Below are 16542 nucleotides of genomic sequence, written 5' to 3' on the forward strand. Positions count from 1 at the left end.
GTTGGGGATTAGGAGAACACATAAAATCCTCCAGACATGACCACATTGTGTGCAAGTGGCATGAAAACAGGACTATTTTGGGGAAAATTGTAAGTAGCTCAGATGGCTGGATTTGGGAGGATTATTGGAAATAGAAAAGTAAACAGGGCCTAGGTCATGAAGGGCCTTTATGTTAATGTGTTTAGATTTTGTTGTGAGGACAGTGGAGAGCCATTGAATGACATTAAGAGGGACAGTGATCTGATACATGATTTGTAGTTCCATTATAAAGCTGTCTAAAAGTTGTATATAGGTAGAATGAATAAGACTCTTCTCACATGCCATCTCTAGTCCAGTTACAATAATCATCAAGAAAGAAGTCAAAAACAGCTTTATGTTTTTGGCATGGGAAACTGGATTAGGAGAGGAGACATGTATTCTTTGTAGTGTTGAGAGGCAGAGTGGAAAAAATCTTCAGGACATATCCAAACAATGAAGCCACAAAAAATTATTTGTGAAAAAAAGTGTTACAGACACACCTTGCTTCCCTAAATTTCTACAGGGCTCTTAGTTTAAGGAAAATGCCATTTTTGCAGGCACTTCTGTAAGCAGTAGTGGACTCTATACATTGATGGATTCATATACCCCACAGATTATACTAATATCTAAATTTGGGCTCATGCCTGTAATCCTAGTACTCTGTAAGGCTGAGGCAGGAGGATCACTTGAGTCCAGGAGTTTGAGACCAGCCTGAGCAACAAAGTCTGACTGTGTCGCTATAAAACATAAAAAACGTAGCTGGTCATTGTGGTGCATGCCTACAATTCTAGCTACTTCAGAGGCTGAGTTAGGAGGTTGAGGGTGCAGTAAATTATGATGACAACATTGTACTTTAACTCTGTCTCAAAAAAAAAAAAAAAGAATCTGGCCACAGACACTAAAAATATTTGATGAAGTGAATGAGTAATAAATATAGAGGACTTATATATAGTGCATATCCTTGAAAGTGTTTTCACATCTCTTTTATTTTATCCTTAGTTATTTGCTATACAGTAACCAGAGGCTTCAAACTAGGGGTTCCCACGCTGTATTCTACTGGCAGGTGGGTTATGTTTGATTTAATTTTAAAAATAAATTTGAATTTATTGCTTGTAATTAAAAATGGTCAATTTCATGTACAAGTTTGGATGTCTTTATTTTCTTGAAAAATTAGATAGTCTAGCAATGCAAAGCTCACTGTTTCTACCTGGTAATAATTGGGTAGGTTGGGTAGCAGTTGTTTATATTTTGCCTGCCTAAGTCTTTCTGTCACTTGTTTGGCCCTTACAGGCAGTTGAGTTGGTAATCCCTGTTAACTTTTTTTTTTTACTGTGTCACCCTCTATGGAGTACCTTGGCATCACTGCTCACACAGCAACCTCAAACTCTTGGGCTTAAGTGATTCTCTTGCCTCAGCCTCCCAAGTAGCTGGGACTACAGGTGCCTGCCAAGTTTTTGTTGTTGTTTGGCAGGCCCTGGGCCAGGTTTGAACCCGCCAGCCCAGGTGCATGTGGCTAGTGCTCTAGCTACTGAGCTACAGGTGCCAAGCCACATACACTTTATTTTTGTTGGTTTTTTTTCTTTTGAGATAGAGTCTCACTTTGTTGCCCACAGTAGAGTGCTATGGTGTCATAGTTCATAGCAACCTCAAGGTCTTGGGTTTAAGTGATTTTCTAGCCTCAGCTTCCTGAGTATTTGGGACTACAGGTGCCTGCCACAATGCCCAGCTATTTTTTTGTTTTTAGCAGGCTAGGGCTGGGTTCGAACCAGCCCTGGTGCGTGTAGCCTGTGCCCTACCCCTACTGAGCTACGGGTGCTGCCATCCCTGTTAACATCTTATTTGTTGAGGTCTTTAGGGAAAATGGTATTATAGGCAAGAAATAAATTCAGAACATATATACTAATTCCATTAATATTAATATCTGCTGTCTGCTGAATGCCTACAATGATCTCATTTTATTCTGTAACACTACAGCATTTGCTATTCCCATTTCATGGTTGAGAAAATTTGTGGTTAGAGAAGATAAGTTCCAAATTAGTAAGTGACAGAGCTGGCTCCTGATTTCTAGACCTAGCATCCTTTACCTTTGTATACTACCTTTTCTAGCTGAGTTTTTTAGGCAGAGGTAATATTTAATGATTTTTAATTTATTAAATTATAAGAAAAAATCCATTTTGGAGGCAGTGTTTGTAGAGGTTTGAAAATAGTCTAAATAAAATTTGGTTTAGAAATTTCAGGTGAGTGCATATTTGTATATATGACACTATTTGATAACATTCTGTGCTACAGTTTGATAACATTCTCTGACTTTTGGTAAAGCTAGTTTGAAGAGTTTTAGATATCTCATCATTTTTAAGCATTGAAAGTTCATTCAGGAAACTTGCATATTTGTCAAAGATAAAATTAGTAAAGATTCTTTCTAGGAATGGTAATGTTAAATATAAATAGTAGGTGATTCTTAGGAAAAGAGGTCTTTTTATTTGTTTTCCCTAGAGATTAAGTGATTTTCCCAAATACTATATATAATTCTGAAGGTTGAACTGATTTGATTATTCTTAAAATTTTTTACTCATTTAACATCTATATATGAATATGCTTAGATCGCTGACTGTTAGGAGGAATCATCTGGTGATATATTTTTGTGTTTAGGAGGAACTCCATTCTGAAAAGTAGAGTCAGATGGCTGAAAAAAAAAGTGTTGTTTTTTTTTTTTTAGACAGACTCTTGCTGTGTTGCCCTGGCCAGAGTTTAGTGGCATCATCAAAACTCATAGCAACCTCAAACTCCTGGCTTTAAGTGATCTTCCTGCCTTAGCCTCCCAAGTAGCTAGGACTACAGGCACATAACACCTGTACCTGGCTAAGTTTTCTATTTTTTGTAGAGATGAGGTCTCACTTTTTGCTCAGGCTGGTCTTGAACTCCTCACCTCAAGCAATCTTCTGGCCTCAGCCTTCCAGAATGCTAGGATTACAGATGTGAGCCACTGTACCGCAACCTGAAAACATTTTTTTTACTTGTTTTAAAATGTGAGACTCATTAGTGTTCATGAAGGAAATCACCACTTTAATGGTGAATGCAGTCACATTGAGTATGGAATTTTTCCTATTCCTAATCGGCATGTCTTTAGTGGCAGCAGTATGGTTATAAATGGTGCAAAATGTAGAATTAATAGATGTAAGTATTGGACATATGGGAAAGAAGGGAAGATGTATAGAGGTAATTAAAGGTGGTTAGAAATTCTTTTAAGCACTAGAAAATTGTAACTTGTTATTTTTTCTTCCTTAGAACCTATCCGGTGAAGGTATATTTTTGCTTTTTAATTTGGGTAGAAGCAATTTATTTTTAAAGAAAATATGTCTTCTCTGAAGATACATGGTCCTATCAGAATTCGAAGTATGCAGACTGGGATTACAAAGTGGAAAGAAGGATCCTTTGAAATTGTGGAAAAAGAGAATAAAGTCAGCCTAGTAGTTCACTACAATACTGGAGGAATTCCAAGGATATTTCAGGTATTACCAAACTTTGATTTGGAACAGATCTTGAATCAGATCCTTTAGTAAATAGCTGTTTTGTACCATAATGAACATCACGATTGAGCCCTCCTCAATTAATATTTCTTGCTTTTTATTTCTAGGACACTGATATTTTTGTGTATATGTTTTATGAATTACTCAGCAGTATTGTTGGTGGCTTATAATAAAGAGCAGGAAGTAATCACCATTATTGTAAAGAAGATTGGTGGGAGGAAGCTAAAAAGGGGTTGGACTTTCCATATCTAAGCTATTTTAGAAATCACATTTGGATAACTTCAGTTACTCATTTCTTTATTTCTTTTTTTTTTTTTGAGACAGAGTCTCAAGCTGTCACACTGGGTAAAGTGCTGTGGCACCACAACTCACAGCAATCTCAAACTCTTGGGCTTAAGCAATTCTCCTTCCTCAGTCTCCCAAGTAGCTGGGACTACAAGCACCTGCCACAATGCCCAGTTGTTTTTTTTTTGTTGTTGTTGTTTTGGTTGCTGTTGTAATTGTTTTTTTTTTTTTTGAGACAGAGCCTCAAGCTGTCCCCCTGGGTAGAGTGCCATGGCATCACAGCTCACAGCAACCTCCAACTCCTGGGCTCAAGCGAGTCTCCTGCCTCGGCCTCCCAAGTAGCTGGGACCACAGGTGCCCACCACAACACGCAGCTATTTTTTGGTTGCAGCCGTCATTGTTGTTTGGCGAGCCTGAGCTGGATTCGAACCCGCCACCTTGGGTGTACAGGGCTGGTGCTTTAGCCACTTGAGCCACAGACGCCGAGCCCATTGTTTTTTTTTTTTTTTGAGACAGAGTCTTACTTTATTCCCTTGGGTAGAGTGCTGTGGTGTCACAGCTCTCAGCAACCTCCCATTCTTGGGCTTAAGTGATTCTCTTGCCTTAGCCTCCCAAGTAGCTGGGACTGGACTACAGGCACCCACCACAATGCCTGTTTATTTTTTGTTGTAGTTGTCATTGCTGTTTTAGCTGGCTGAGGCCGGGTTCGAATCTGCCACCCTTAGTATATGGGGCCGGTGCCCCTACACACTGAGCCATAGGTGTTGCCCTGCAGTTGTCATTGTTGTTTTAGCTGGTCTGGGCTGAGTTCGATCCTGCCAACCTCTGTATGTGGCTAATGCCCTACTCGCTGAGTTAGGGGCACCACCCCTCATTTTTTCTTAACATATATGATAGATTAAATGTCAGCTTTTAACAGCATTTATTAGTATCTCCTAAAAGCCAAATAGCCACTTCCTAAGTAATCCTTTCAAAGTTTTTGATATGGATTATTTAAGGATGATTGTTCAAGGTTACCTTTACAGCTTTTTTCTTCTAACTGTAAACTTTTGAAAGATCCTCATTTTATCACTGTAAAAGCTATTTTGTTTTCTATAGTGCTTTTCTTATGCAGCCAAGAGTTACTTAATTTGATGTGAATTGAACTTAAGAACAGGTTACTATGATGGGAGCTGAGAGTACTGAACTAAATGGAGACCCCTCCAACTTAATGTCTTGGCTGTTTTTGTAGGTTAAGTTGTTATATTTATTACTTAGATTATACAAAAGTATAACATTTGACAAAACTAAAATATTCTCTTAAATGATGTGTAACTGTTATTATGCTTGAGAACCTGATCTGAGAGAAAATATCCATTTATCTTTGCTTTTGAACTGTGAAAACAATATATCATACATCAAAGATAAATAAATAAATTGGAGATGGTGATGGAAACAGTAAATAGTTCATCACATGAATTTACTAATTGCTCATCTCACCGAAAGAAAGGTTTTTTTTTTTGAGACAGGGTCTTACTCTGTCACCTAGGCTGGAGTATAGTGATATAATCACAGTTCACTGCAACCTTAAACTCCTGGGCTCAGTCAATCCTCCTGCCTCAGCCTCCTGTAGCTAGGACTATAGGCATGGACTACCATACCTGGCTAATTTTTCTTATTTTTTGTAGAGATGGAGTCTTTGTCTTTTGTCCAGGCTGGTTTTGAACTCTTGGCCTCAAGTGATCCTCCCTCTTCAGCCTCCCAAAATGCTGGGATTATAGGTGTGAGCCACTGTGCCTGGTTCTGACTCATTTTTTTCAGTCCTCAGTCCTCATTGAAATAGTATTTAAGCACATATAGATATTTAGGAACATGACCTGCAATTTCAGACTCATCTCAGTTCTAGATCAGTTTACATTTAATATCCACTTGTTAATTGTCTCTAAGTTACTATGCTGGGAGCTAAGAGTGCAGAACTGAATGAGACCCCTCAAACTTTAGAGTAACGAAATGCCTTTTCAGCTGTAAAAATATTTCAAAGATACTTAGGTAACATAAAGAAACAAGTGGTTTGTGCTATGAGGATTTAGAAGATGAATAGGAGTTTGCTAAACAAAATGGAGGTAAAAATGGAAGTGATTTTTGTAGATGGACAAAACATGCAAGTGTCAATCAGCACTCACGGACCAGAAAGTTATTTAAAAATAAATGGACAGTGGGGAATGAGTGGCAGCTAGGTAGGACCTACCTCTTGATGTTTCTTGTTTATCATAAGAGAAGTTCAGATTCTTGTTTATCATAAGAGGAGTTCAGATTGTGGAGCCAAGAATTACAAATTCATGTTCTTGGAGGACTAGGCAGATGACTTTATTTCAAGAAATAGTGGGAGAATAAGAAGGACCTGGAGGTTATTGTGGGGGATTAGATAATAGTCTAAACAAAGGAAAAGTTAATGGAAGAAGCCAGAGGAGGAAGAGATTTCAAGAAGATAGAACTCAGATTTGAGAGTTGAGGGAGAAAATAATGTGGGGAGATTCCCAGGTTTCTGAGTGGATGGCAGGTTTTTTCTTTTCTTTTGTGATAGGAAGCAGAGGAGAAGAATTGGAGTGTGATTATTGGGAGAGGTGAGTTTTCTGAGTTGTTGGGTATTCAGAAAGTAAACTGAAGTGGAGAAGCTCCAACAGAGATATCTGGACTTAGATAAAGAGTTGGGAGTCCTAGATAAAGAGTTGGGAGTCCTTACCGTATAGGTATTTACTGAAATTGTAGGGCTGGATGGACTTTTCATTTGTCAAAGGGACAAAGCTCAAGATTATTCTCATCTTGTGTGTTAAAGAATAAACTTTTCCTTTTTTAATTTTTAAAAAGTGGTAAATTGAAATAGTGCCTTTATGTTATCTATTTTCCTTTTACATGCTAAACTGCTCATTTAAATATTTTGAAATTGGCTCAGTGCCTGTGGCTCAAGTGGCTAAGGTGCCAGCCACATACACCTAAGGTGACGGGTTCAAATCTAGCCAGGGCCCGCCAAACAACAATGACGGCTGCAACCAAAAAATAGCCGGGCATTGTGGCAGCTGCCTGTGGTCCCAGCTACTTGGGAGGCTGAGGCAGGAGACTCGCTTGAGCCCAGGAGTTGGAGGTTGCTGTGAGCTTTGATGCCACGGCACTCTACCCAGGGGGACAGCTTGAGGCTCTGTCTCAAAAAAAATTTAAATAAATAAATAAATACATATTTTGGAATTAAACTAGGTATTGTGTTTTCCTAGAATATTTCTACTCAAGGACATTAAGACCTACTTTGAAGCTAAAAAGCTTCACCTTCAAAATCTAATTTATAATTTTAGTAGCAACTGATAAAATTGTTTTTCATTCTTATCTAAAAGTTAAAAAGATATTACTTCTTAGTTTATGCTGTTTAGAGGGTTTGTCTTCAGCAGAAGGCAGCTTTAGAAATCTTATGTATATCTACTTGAGTGGTTGAGGCAAGAAAATTAAACCCAAGAATTGGAGGTTGCTGTGAGCTATGACATCACAGTACTCTACTGAGGACGACATGGTGAAACTCCATCTCAAAAAAAAAAAAAAGAAAAGAAATCTTTATATATGCCTACTGAGAGAGAACATTCGAATAAGGCTGCCTGACTATAGGAATTATTTAGATAATAAATATTTATTGGGCAGGGTGCCTGTGGCTCAGTAGGTAGGGCGCCGGCCTCATATACGGAGGGTGGCGGCTTCAAAACGGCCCCGGCCAAACTGCAACAAAAAAAATAGCTGGGCATTGTGGTGGGCCTATAGTCATCACTACTTGGGAGGCTGAGGCAAGAGAATCGCATACAGGAGTTGGAGGTTACTGTGAGCCTACGTGCCACCACAGCACTGTACCGAGGGCGATAAAGTGAGACTCTGTCTCCACAAAAAAAAAAAAAGAAAAAAAAAGATTTATTAATTTAGCTTTGGAAAAATTTCATTTAAGTAAAAATTAAAGTTATAACTTCATAGCACACTTCCAACATCTAGGAGAGTCTAAGATGTATTGTTAAATCAGTTCTAGGAAGAGGTACGAGTAAGCTAAGAGAATTCCAGGGTACACATTATCTTTTGATTGAGTAAAAGTTAAATAAATCTGTGTAGGTAAAGAAAAGGTGTGTTTTATATTGGTAAGGGCTTAGTTTTGATGTGTTTTTGAACGTTTGCAGTTCTTTTGAGGATTATAGTTTGGACTAATACATACTTTTACATTGCAACTAACTAAACAATTTGCCAAATGTTGTATAAGTTTTTGTTTAAAAAGAAAGAAAAAGACTCTAATCTAATTTTGTTTTCTAAACTGGTAATGATATACCTGTCTAAGCTCTGAAAATTGTATACTCATTAGTTTTTATCCTCTATTACTATATTTGAAAATGTGAGATTTCCTTCATAAGACCAAAAGTTCAAAGATTACTCTGTAAAATGAATTTTAACACATTAACAGCCACTAAAAAAAAAAGCAAGGGGGGCTTAATACTACATAAATAAAACTTATGTGGCAGTCAGTGTGTTAATAGTAGAGTTAAGTCTTTACTTAACATTGTTGATAGGTTCTTTTTTTTTTTGAGACAGAATCTCAAACTGTCACCCTGGATAGAGTGCTATAGTGTCACAGCTCACAGCAACCTCCAACTCTTGGGCTTAAGCGATTCTCTTACCTCAGCCTCCCAGGTAGCTGCCACAATGCCCGGCTATTTTGGGGTTGTAGTTGTCATTTTTGTTTTAGCTGGCCCAGGCTGGGTTTGAACCTGCCAGCCTCTGTATATGTGGCTGGCACCCTACCCACTTAGCCACAGGTGTCGCCTGTTGATAGGTTCTTGAAAACTGACTTTAAATGAAATGGTAGACAAACCAGTTTTTTTCTTATTAATGTTGTAATGAAATGACCTTAAAGGAAATTATGTTATTTGAGGGACCCGCTATATATCCTTTGCTTAAACTTGGAATTGCCAAGAACCAACTGACAATATTAAGTAAAGACTCAGTGTATGTGTTTGCATCTCCTAAAAGTTAAATCTTTGATTAAATGTGTCAAGAAATGGGAACTCCTTTTGGTTGAAAAAATTCCGTTATCATGAGTAAGAGTGAGAAATGTAACTTGGGAAGTATAACATTTAGTATTCGTCAAACAAATTATTATACTTTGTTATCATATGCTGTTGATGATAATTTTCCTTTTGTTTTGGTCAGCTAAGTCATAACATTAAAAATGTGGTACTTCGACCCAGTGGAGCGAAACAAAGCCGCCTGATGTTAACGCTACAAGATAATAGTTTCTTGTCTATTGACAAAGTACCAAGTAAGGATGCAGAGGAAATGAGATTGTTTCTAGATGCAGTCCATCAAAACAGACTTCATGCAGGTGAGCACTAATTGTCCTAGGATCTAACATTATCAGTTAAAAAAACAATAGGACTAGGCTGGGTGTGATAGCTTATGCCTGTAATCCTAGCACTCTGGAAGGTTGAGGCAAGAAGATTGCTTGAAGCTAGGAGTTTGAGACTAATCTAAGGAAGAGTAAGACCCCATCTCTTTAGAAAATAGGAAAATTAGCTGGGTGTGGGGACACATTCCTACAGTCCCATCTACTCACTCAGGAGATTGAGGCAGAAGAATTACTTGAGCGCAGGAGTTTGAGGTTGCAGTCAGCTATGATAACACCACTGCACTCCAACCTAGGTGACAGAACGAGACCCTATCTCAAAAAAAGAATATGTCTAGTCTATAGACCGATATTCCTCATGAATATTGTATTGATGTAAAAGGCTTCAGCAAGATACTAGTGAACTAAAATCAGTGGCACTTTAAAAGGATTATATACCACAAGCAAATAGGATTTAATCTGGAAAGCTAGGAAGAAACTTATGAAAATCAATCCATTTAATATACCATGTTGACAGAGTAAAGGACAAAAAACACATTGTCATTTCAATTGGTGCAGAAAAAGCATTTGACAAAATTTAACACCATTTCCTGATTAAAAAACAACCAAATAGGAGTAGAATGAAACTACCTCAATATAATAAAGGCCATATGTGAAAAACCCACAGCTAACATCATACTTAGTGGTGAAAAACTGGAAGCTTTTTCTCTAGGATCAATAACAAGGAAGGATGTCTGCTTTTGCTGTTTGTATTCAATGTAGTATTAGAAGTCCTAGAGCAATTAAGCAAGAAAATGAAATAACAGACATTCAAATTAGAAAGGAAGAAGTAAAATTTCTGTTTGTAGATAACTTGATCTTATATGTAGAAAACCTTTAAGATTCCATGAAATAATATGACTAGAAAAAGGAGGAGGATTACATGTGGGGGCCCAGCCTTGTGGCATACATGTGTAGTCCCAGCTACTCAGGAGGCTGAGGCAGGAGGACTGTTTGAGCCAGGGAGTTTGAGATTACAGTGGAATATGAAGACACCACTGCACTCTAGCTTGGGCAACAGAGCAAGAACCTATCTTAAAAAAAGTTATAATTGGGAAAACTTACCTATTACATAAATCTTAGGGATTTGCTTATCTATATGAAACCTATTCTGTGGTTGTAAAAAACAGTGAAAAAAAAATCACACAGGTTCCTCTCTTCTGCCAATCCCCATCCTTTTTTTTCCTTTGTAAAAAAATTGGTTTATTTTTTAGAGACAGGGTCCTGTTCTATCACCTAGGCTAGAGTGCAGTGGTATGATCACAGTTTACTGAAGCACCAAAATTCCAGACTGAAGTAGTCCTGCTCCAGCCTCTTAAGTAGCTGGAACCACACTATTCCTGGCTCATTTTTCTTTTCTTTTTTATTTTTTAGAGATAGGGGTGTCTCACCATGTGGCACAGGCTAGTCTTAAACTCTTGGCCCCAAGCGATCCTGCCTCAGCCTCCCAAAGTTCCAGAACCAGCCTGCCTTAGCCTCCCAAAAAGCTAGGTGTATTCCACTGTGCCCAAGTTATTTTTTTTTTAAATTATTTGTAGAGAGCGGGTCTTGCTGTGTTGCCTTGTCTATAAAATGAAGGTCATGGTGGCACCCGTGGCTCAGTTGGCAAGGGCACTGGCCACATAAACCTAGGGTGGTGGGTTCGAACCTGGCCTAGGTCTACTAAGCAACAATGACAACTGCCACCAAAAAATAGCTGGGCATTGTGGCGGGCGCCTGTAGTCTCGGCTACTTGGGAGGCTGAGACAAGAGAATCACTTATGCCCAGGAGTTGGAGGTTGCTGTGAGCTTTGATGCCACAGCGCTCTAACCAGGGAGACAGCTTGAGACTCTGTCTCAAAAAAAAAAAAAAAAAAAAGGTCATGTCACCTTAATTTCAGGGCTTTTTAAAGAATGAATGCTCGAAAATGTAAAACATGACTTCCACCTGCTAGGTACTCACTAAATCATTGCTATAATTAGATTAGCTAGCTGTGGGCTTAATGCTTAACTCATTCTGTGATCTTAGATAAGTCATTTTAGTCTTAAGTTTAGTTGCTTGCCTTAGTTGGCCACAGGTGATTTTGTATACTTTGCAGAAACCACAGTAAGATAATGAATATAAAAATACTTTGAAAAATATAAAGGATTTAATATAAAGTAAATATGGCATTCCATATCAGTGAAAAAAGACTATTATTTGATAAACTGTTATCTATAAAGAGGACAACTAAACCAATTATTTAAGAAGGTAGTAAAGCCAGATTTTTATCTCCTATTATCTAATTAGATTGTACATTAATTCCAAAGATTTCAATGTAAAAACATAAAAAATTTAAAATGCATTTTATTTATTTATTTATTTTTTTGAGACAGAGCTTCAAGGTGTTGCCTTGGGTAGTGTGCTGTGGCATCACAGCTCACAGCAACCTCCAACTCCTGGATTTAAGGGATTCTCTTGCCTCAGCCTCCCAAGTAGCTGAGACTACAGGCGCCCACCACAATGCCCAGCTATTTTTTGATTGTAGTTGTCATTGTTGTTTGTCAGGCCTGGGCTGGATTTGAACCCGCCAGCTCTGGTGTATGTGGCTGGCGCCTTAGCTGCTTGAGCTATATAGGTGCCAAGCCTTAAAATGCATTTTTTTTTTTTTTGAGACAGAGCCTCAAGCTGTCCCCCTGGGTAGAGTGCCGTGGCATCAAAGCTCACAGCAACCTCCAACTCTTGGGCTCAAGCGAGTCTCAGGACTCAGCCTCCCAAGTAGCTGGGACCACAGGTGCCCGCCACAACACCCAGCTGTTTTTTGGTTGCAGCCATCATTGTTGTTTGGCAGACTCTGGCTAGATTTGAACCCGCCACCTTAGGTGTATGTGGCTGGCGCCTTAGCCAGTTGAGCCACAGGCGCTGAGCCAATTTCAAAATATTTAAATGAGCAGTTTAGCATGCAGAAGGAAAATAGATAACATAAAGGCACTATTTCAGTCAATTTACCACTTTTTAAAAATTAAAAAAGAAGAAAAAGTTTATTCTTTAACACACAAGATGACAATCTCTGTGGTGAGGAAAAAAAGGCAAAAGAAAACAATAGCCAGAATTACTCTTTTCATTATACATGCCAATATAAAAAACACCAGTTTTGCAAATTTATAAGAAAAAAGGCAACTCAGTGGAGAAGTGGACAAAAAATTATAAATAGGGGATTTAGGGAGAAAAATATATGGCCCTTATTAATGAAAAATTCTCACCTTTACTAATAATTAAACTCAAATTCTTACCTTCACATTGGTAGCAGTTTGAGGGGAGGCAAGATGCTCTTAGTATACTTGGTAGGAGCTTAGAGATTTTTTTTTTTTTTTTTGAGGACTATGTGATAAGGTTAGTTTAGTTCAAAATTGTATATTCTTTAACCCAGCAATTCTTATTCTAATTATTTTATCAAAGATCCTTCCATAGTACTAGAAGATACGTGAAAGGATGTTAAGCATTGTTTGCAGTTTTGAAAAGTTAAAACATTCCAGCGCCAGTAGTCCCAGCTACTTCGGAGGCTGAGACAAGAGAATTGCTTAAGGCCAAGAGTTGGAGGTTGCTGTGAGCTGTGACGCCATGGCACTCTACCAAGGGTGACATAGGCTCTGTCTCAAAAAAAAGTTAAAATATTCCAAATGGTTATCAGTGGGAAATTGCCTAACCAAATTAAAGTATACTTTTAAAAACATATAAATCCAGACATAGTGGCTCACATGTATAATCCTAGCACTCTGGGAGGCCAACGCAAGTGGATTGCTTGAGCTCACAAGTTCAAGACCAGTCCCAGCAAAAAAAAAAATGCGAGCCCTTATCTCTACTAAAAGTAGAAAAACTGAGGTAAGAGGATTGCTTGAGCCCATGACACCACTGCACTGTACCCAGGGCAACAGCTTGAGACTATCTCAAAAAAAAAAAAAAAAGGCAAAAACATATAAATTCATATTTCTGCACTACCTGGAATGTTCTTTTTTTCTTTCTTTTTGAGACAGAGTCTTACTCTGTTGCCTTGGGTAGAGTGCAGGAACATCATCGTGGCTCATTACAACCTCAAACTCTTGGGTTCAGCTGATCCTCTTGCCTCCATCTCCCCAATAGTTGGGATTCCAGGTGCCTGCAGTTTTTCTGTTCTTAGTAGAGATGGAGTTTCACGCTTCTCAGGCTAGTCTCATTTCTGAACCTTGGGCCCCCAGAGTGTTAACATAATAAGCGTGAGCCACTACACCTAGCTTTGAATATTTTTTAAACCAGCAATAATTTCTTTGCAATAGAAGCCATTTATTCTGCTTGATAAACTTTTACTTATAGAGAATACTTTGGAGTATATGTTATTAGAGACATATCTGTTACTGCTTTTGACATGTTTCTTTGGCATCCATTGTCAGTGTTCATGCCGTCAATATACAGTGACAAACTTCTATAATGTTGATTACAGAGCAGAATTTCTAGTGTTTCTCCCCCCCTTTTTCTTTTTTGGATACACTTTTAGATAGACATTTTCTTTTTGCTTTCTACATTCTATTCTTCTATTAAATGTTGTCAGATTTTTGTGTTATTAATTTTTTTTTTTTTGAGACTGAGTCTCCTTCTGTCACCCTTGGTAGAGTGTCGTGGTGTCATTGTAGTTCAGCAACCTCAAACTTCTGGGTTTAAGTGATCTTCTTGCCTCAACCACCCCTATAGGCCTCTACTACAGGCATTTGCCACCAGTGCCCAGCTAGTTTTTTCTATTTTTAGTAGTGACAGGGTCTTACTCTTGCTCAGGCTGGTCCTAAATTCCTGAGCTCAGGTGATCTACCCAACTTGGCTTCCCAGAGTGCTACAATTACAGCTGTAAGCCATCACATCCAGCCTTAATTTTTTGACTGGGGGTTCCAGTTCTAAATTTTAGTTACTAATACTATACAGATATTTATCAGATGTGCATTCTATCAGAAATGGTTGATAAGCGCTTTAATTTATCTTTCTCCTGATGTTTTTCCCTTTTCTTCAATATTATATAAAAATAATGGTAAATCTTTTTATTACAGTAAGTGATGATTTGGGGATTTTTTTTTTTTTTCATCAGCCACGAAACCTTCTCAGGGGTCTGGTAGTTTTGGAGCCATTTTGGGTAGTAGGACCTCACAGAAGGAAACCAACAGGCAGCTTTCTTATTCAGACAATCAGGTATGTTCTTTTGAATCTTTTTAGCTTTTTAAAAAAAATGGTAGTTGGCTCTGCGCCTGTAGCTCAGTGGCCAGGGTGCCAGCCACGTACATCATGGCTGGCAGGTTTGAACTGTGCCCCGGCCTGCCAAACAACAGTGACACCTACAACAAAAAAATAGCCGGGCATGTGACAGGTGCCTCTAGTCCCAGCTACTTGGGAGGCTGAGGCAAGAGAGTCATTTAAGTCCAAGAGTTGGAGGTTGTGTGAGCTGTGATGCCATAGCACTCTACCAAGGGCAACGTAGTGAGACTCTATCTCAAAAACAAACAAACAAAAACTGGTAGTGATAGATGTTGTATGAGGTAGTTGCAGGTAGCTAAATTTTGACTGCAGTACCTAATATTTCTGGCATTGTCACAAGAGTATTTTCTATATATCTGAAATTTATTGGTTTAGCTATATAACTCTTGATTTACTTTTATGAAAATCTTTCTAAGATTGGTCACGTTCTTCTCATTTTACATACAGCTTTACTAAACACACTTTAACCTTTGATGTCTCATGGTCGTCATTATGAGCCCCCAGAGAGTAGTTTTTAAAAGCTTGGCTTTGGAGTTAAATGTGGGTTCAAGACTTGGTGTTGCCACTTACTAGCTATAGGCCACTGGGGAAGTTCCTCAAGTATCCAAAGCCTCATCTGTAAAATTGAAATATTTTACAGCAATATTTCAAAGGTTCTTATGAAATAATTCAGGTAACAGTGTTTAGCTCATGTATATGGTCTGTATACTAACAGCCCTGTGTTTGCTGATATGATTTCTTTAATGCCTTTTGGGTCTATCCTAAATTATGAACTTTGCCTTTATACTACATGATACCAGACTTTTTGTTTTTTGAGGTCTTCTGTTTGCTTTTCAAATAGTTTTTCTTTCATAAATCATAGTCAGTCAGCTGTGAGGCTTATTTTGCATCAATAAGTCATCTTAATCAAAACTTAGCAGTCCATATGTCTCTTTTAATTTGTTTTGCAAAGGGAAGCCAGGCATGAAGTAAGAGAAACTTTGAAGTCCTTTTCTAAGTATTAATAAATTTATGAGTTCTCTTTGGCTGTACAAAGAGGTCAATACTTTGTGCATTTACTGAATTAAGCAATGAATAAAATTTTATTTTTGTTGGGTTCTTTTTATAGGTTAGATTTTTGGGGAGCCAGTTTTATTAAGTATAATTGACATGTAGTAAATTGTACATATTTAAACATATTCATATGGTTTGGCTTATGTATTCACCTTTAAAATCATCACCATAGTCAACATGGTGAACATATCCTTATCTTTAAAAGTTTCTGCATTCTCCTTTGTAATTTTTCTCTCTGGTTCCTGTTTAAAAGCAACCACTGATTTGGGTTTTATTACTATAGATCAGGTTATATTTTCTGGAGTTTCATATAAATGGAATCAGTGTGTAATTTTTTAGGGGGAAAGGGGCATAACTTCCTTCACTTAGCATTGCTAATAGTGGGTATTATACATTTTAAGGACAAATACTGATCTTTGAAACTTTTATTTTGGGATTAGTAAATGTGTGTCTATAGATTTTGATGTAAAATATTTCTTACTGTGGGGTCATGGTCAAAATTTTGAAAAGAGGCTTGACACCTGTAGCTTAGCAGCTAGGGTGCCAGCCACATACACTGGAGCTGGTGGGTTCGAACCCAGCCTGGGCCTGCTAAACAGCAATGACAACTATAACCAAGAAATAGCCAAGTGTTGTGGTGAGCACCTGTAGGTCCAGCTACTTGGAAGGCTGAGGCAAGAGAATCACTTAAGCCTCGAGAGTTGGAGGTTGCTGTGAGCTGTAACACCCTGACACTCTACCCAGGGTGGCATAGTGAGACTCTGTCTAAAAAAATAGTAATAATTCTTTTTTTTAAAAGATGCAAAACTTTACATATAAAATTTTACCATTTATATAACAAAGAGAATAAAATAATATTGATGTATATTTGCATAGCAAAACAGAAATACTTACAAGGGGTAGGACAGTGGGAAGTAAACAAACTGGATGGATGGGAGGGTGATGATGAGACTTCTCTGTGTCTATGGCTTTTAACTTTTTGATTTGTG

At 38.0% G+C, this 16542-nt stretch overlaps 1 protein-coding gene across 2 annotated transcripts in view; it reads left to right on the forward strand.

Annotated features, from left to right (window-relative positions):
• USP37 (ubiquitin specific peptidase 37) overlaps positions 1-16542 on the forward strand; it is a 111087-nt gene that overhangs the window by 9268 nt on the left and 85277 nt on the right. The window contains exons 3-6 of one of the 2 annotated variants that reach the window (XM_012802259.2): positions 1018-1081; positions 3304-3527; positions 9036-9207; positions 14337-14437. In XM_012802259.2, the coding sequence (XP_012657713.1) occupies positions 3372-3527; positions 9036-9207; positions 14337-14437 (429 nt within the window). In that variant the 5' untranslated portion in view covers positions 1018-1081; positions 3304-3371. Of the gene's footprint in view, positions 1-1017; positions 1082-3303; positions 3528-9035; positions 9208-14336; positions 14438-16542 lie in introns of those variants that run through there. The other variant, XM_023510329.1, reaches the window with a different exon arrangement.

Source organism: Otolemur garnettii, unplaced genomic scaffold, assembly GCF_000181295.1.
Source record: "Otolemur garnettii isolate 467f Iridium unplaced genomic scaffold, OtoGar3 scaffold00013, whole genome shotgun sequence".
Taxonomy (NCBI): Eukaryota; Metazoa; Chordata; class Mammalia; order Primates; family Galagidae; genus Otolemur; species Otolemur garnettii.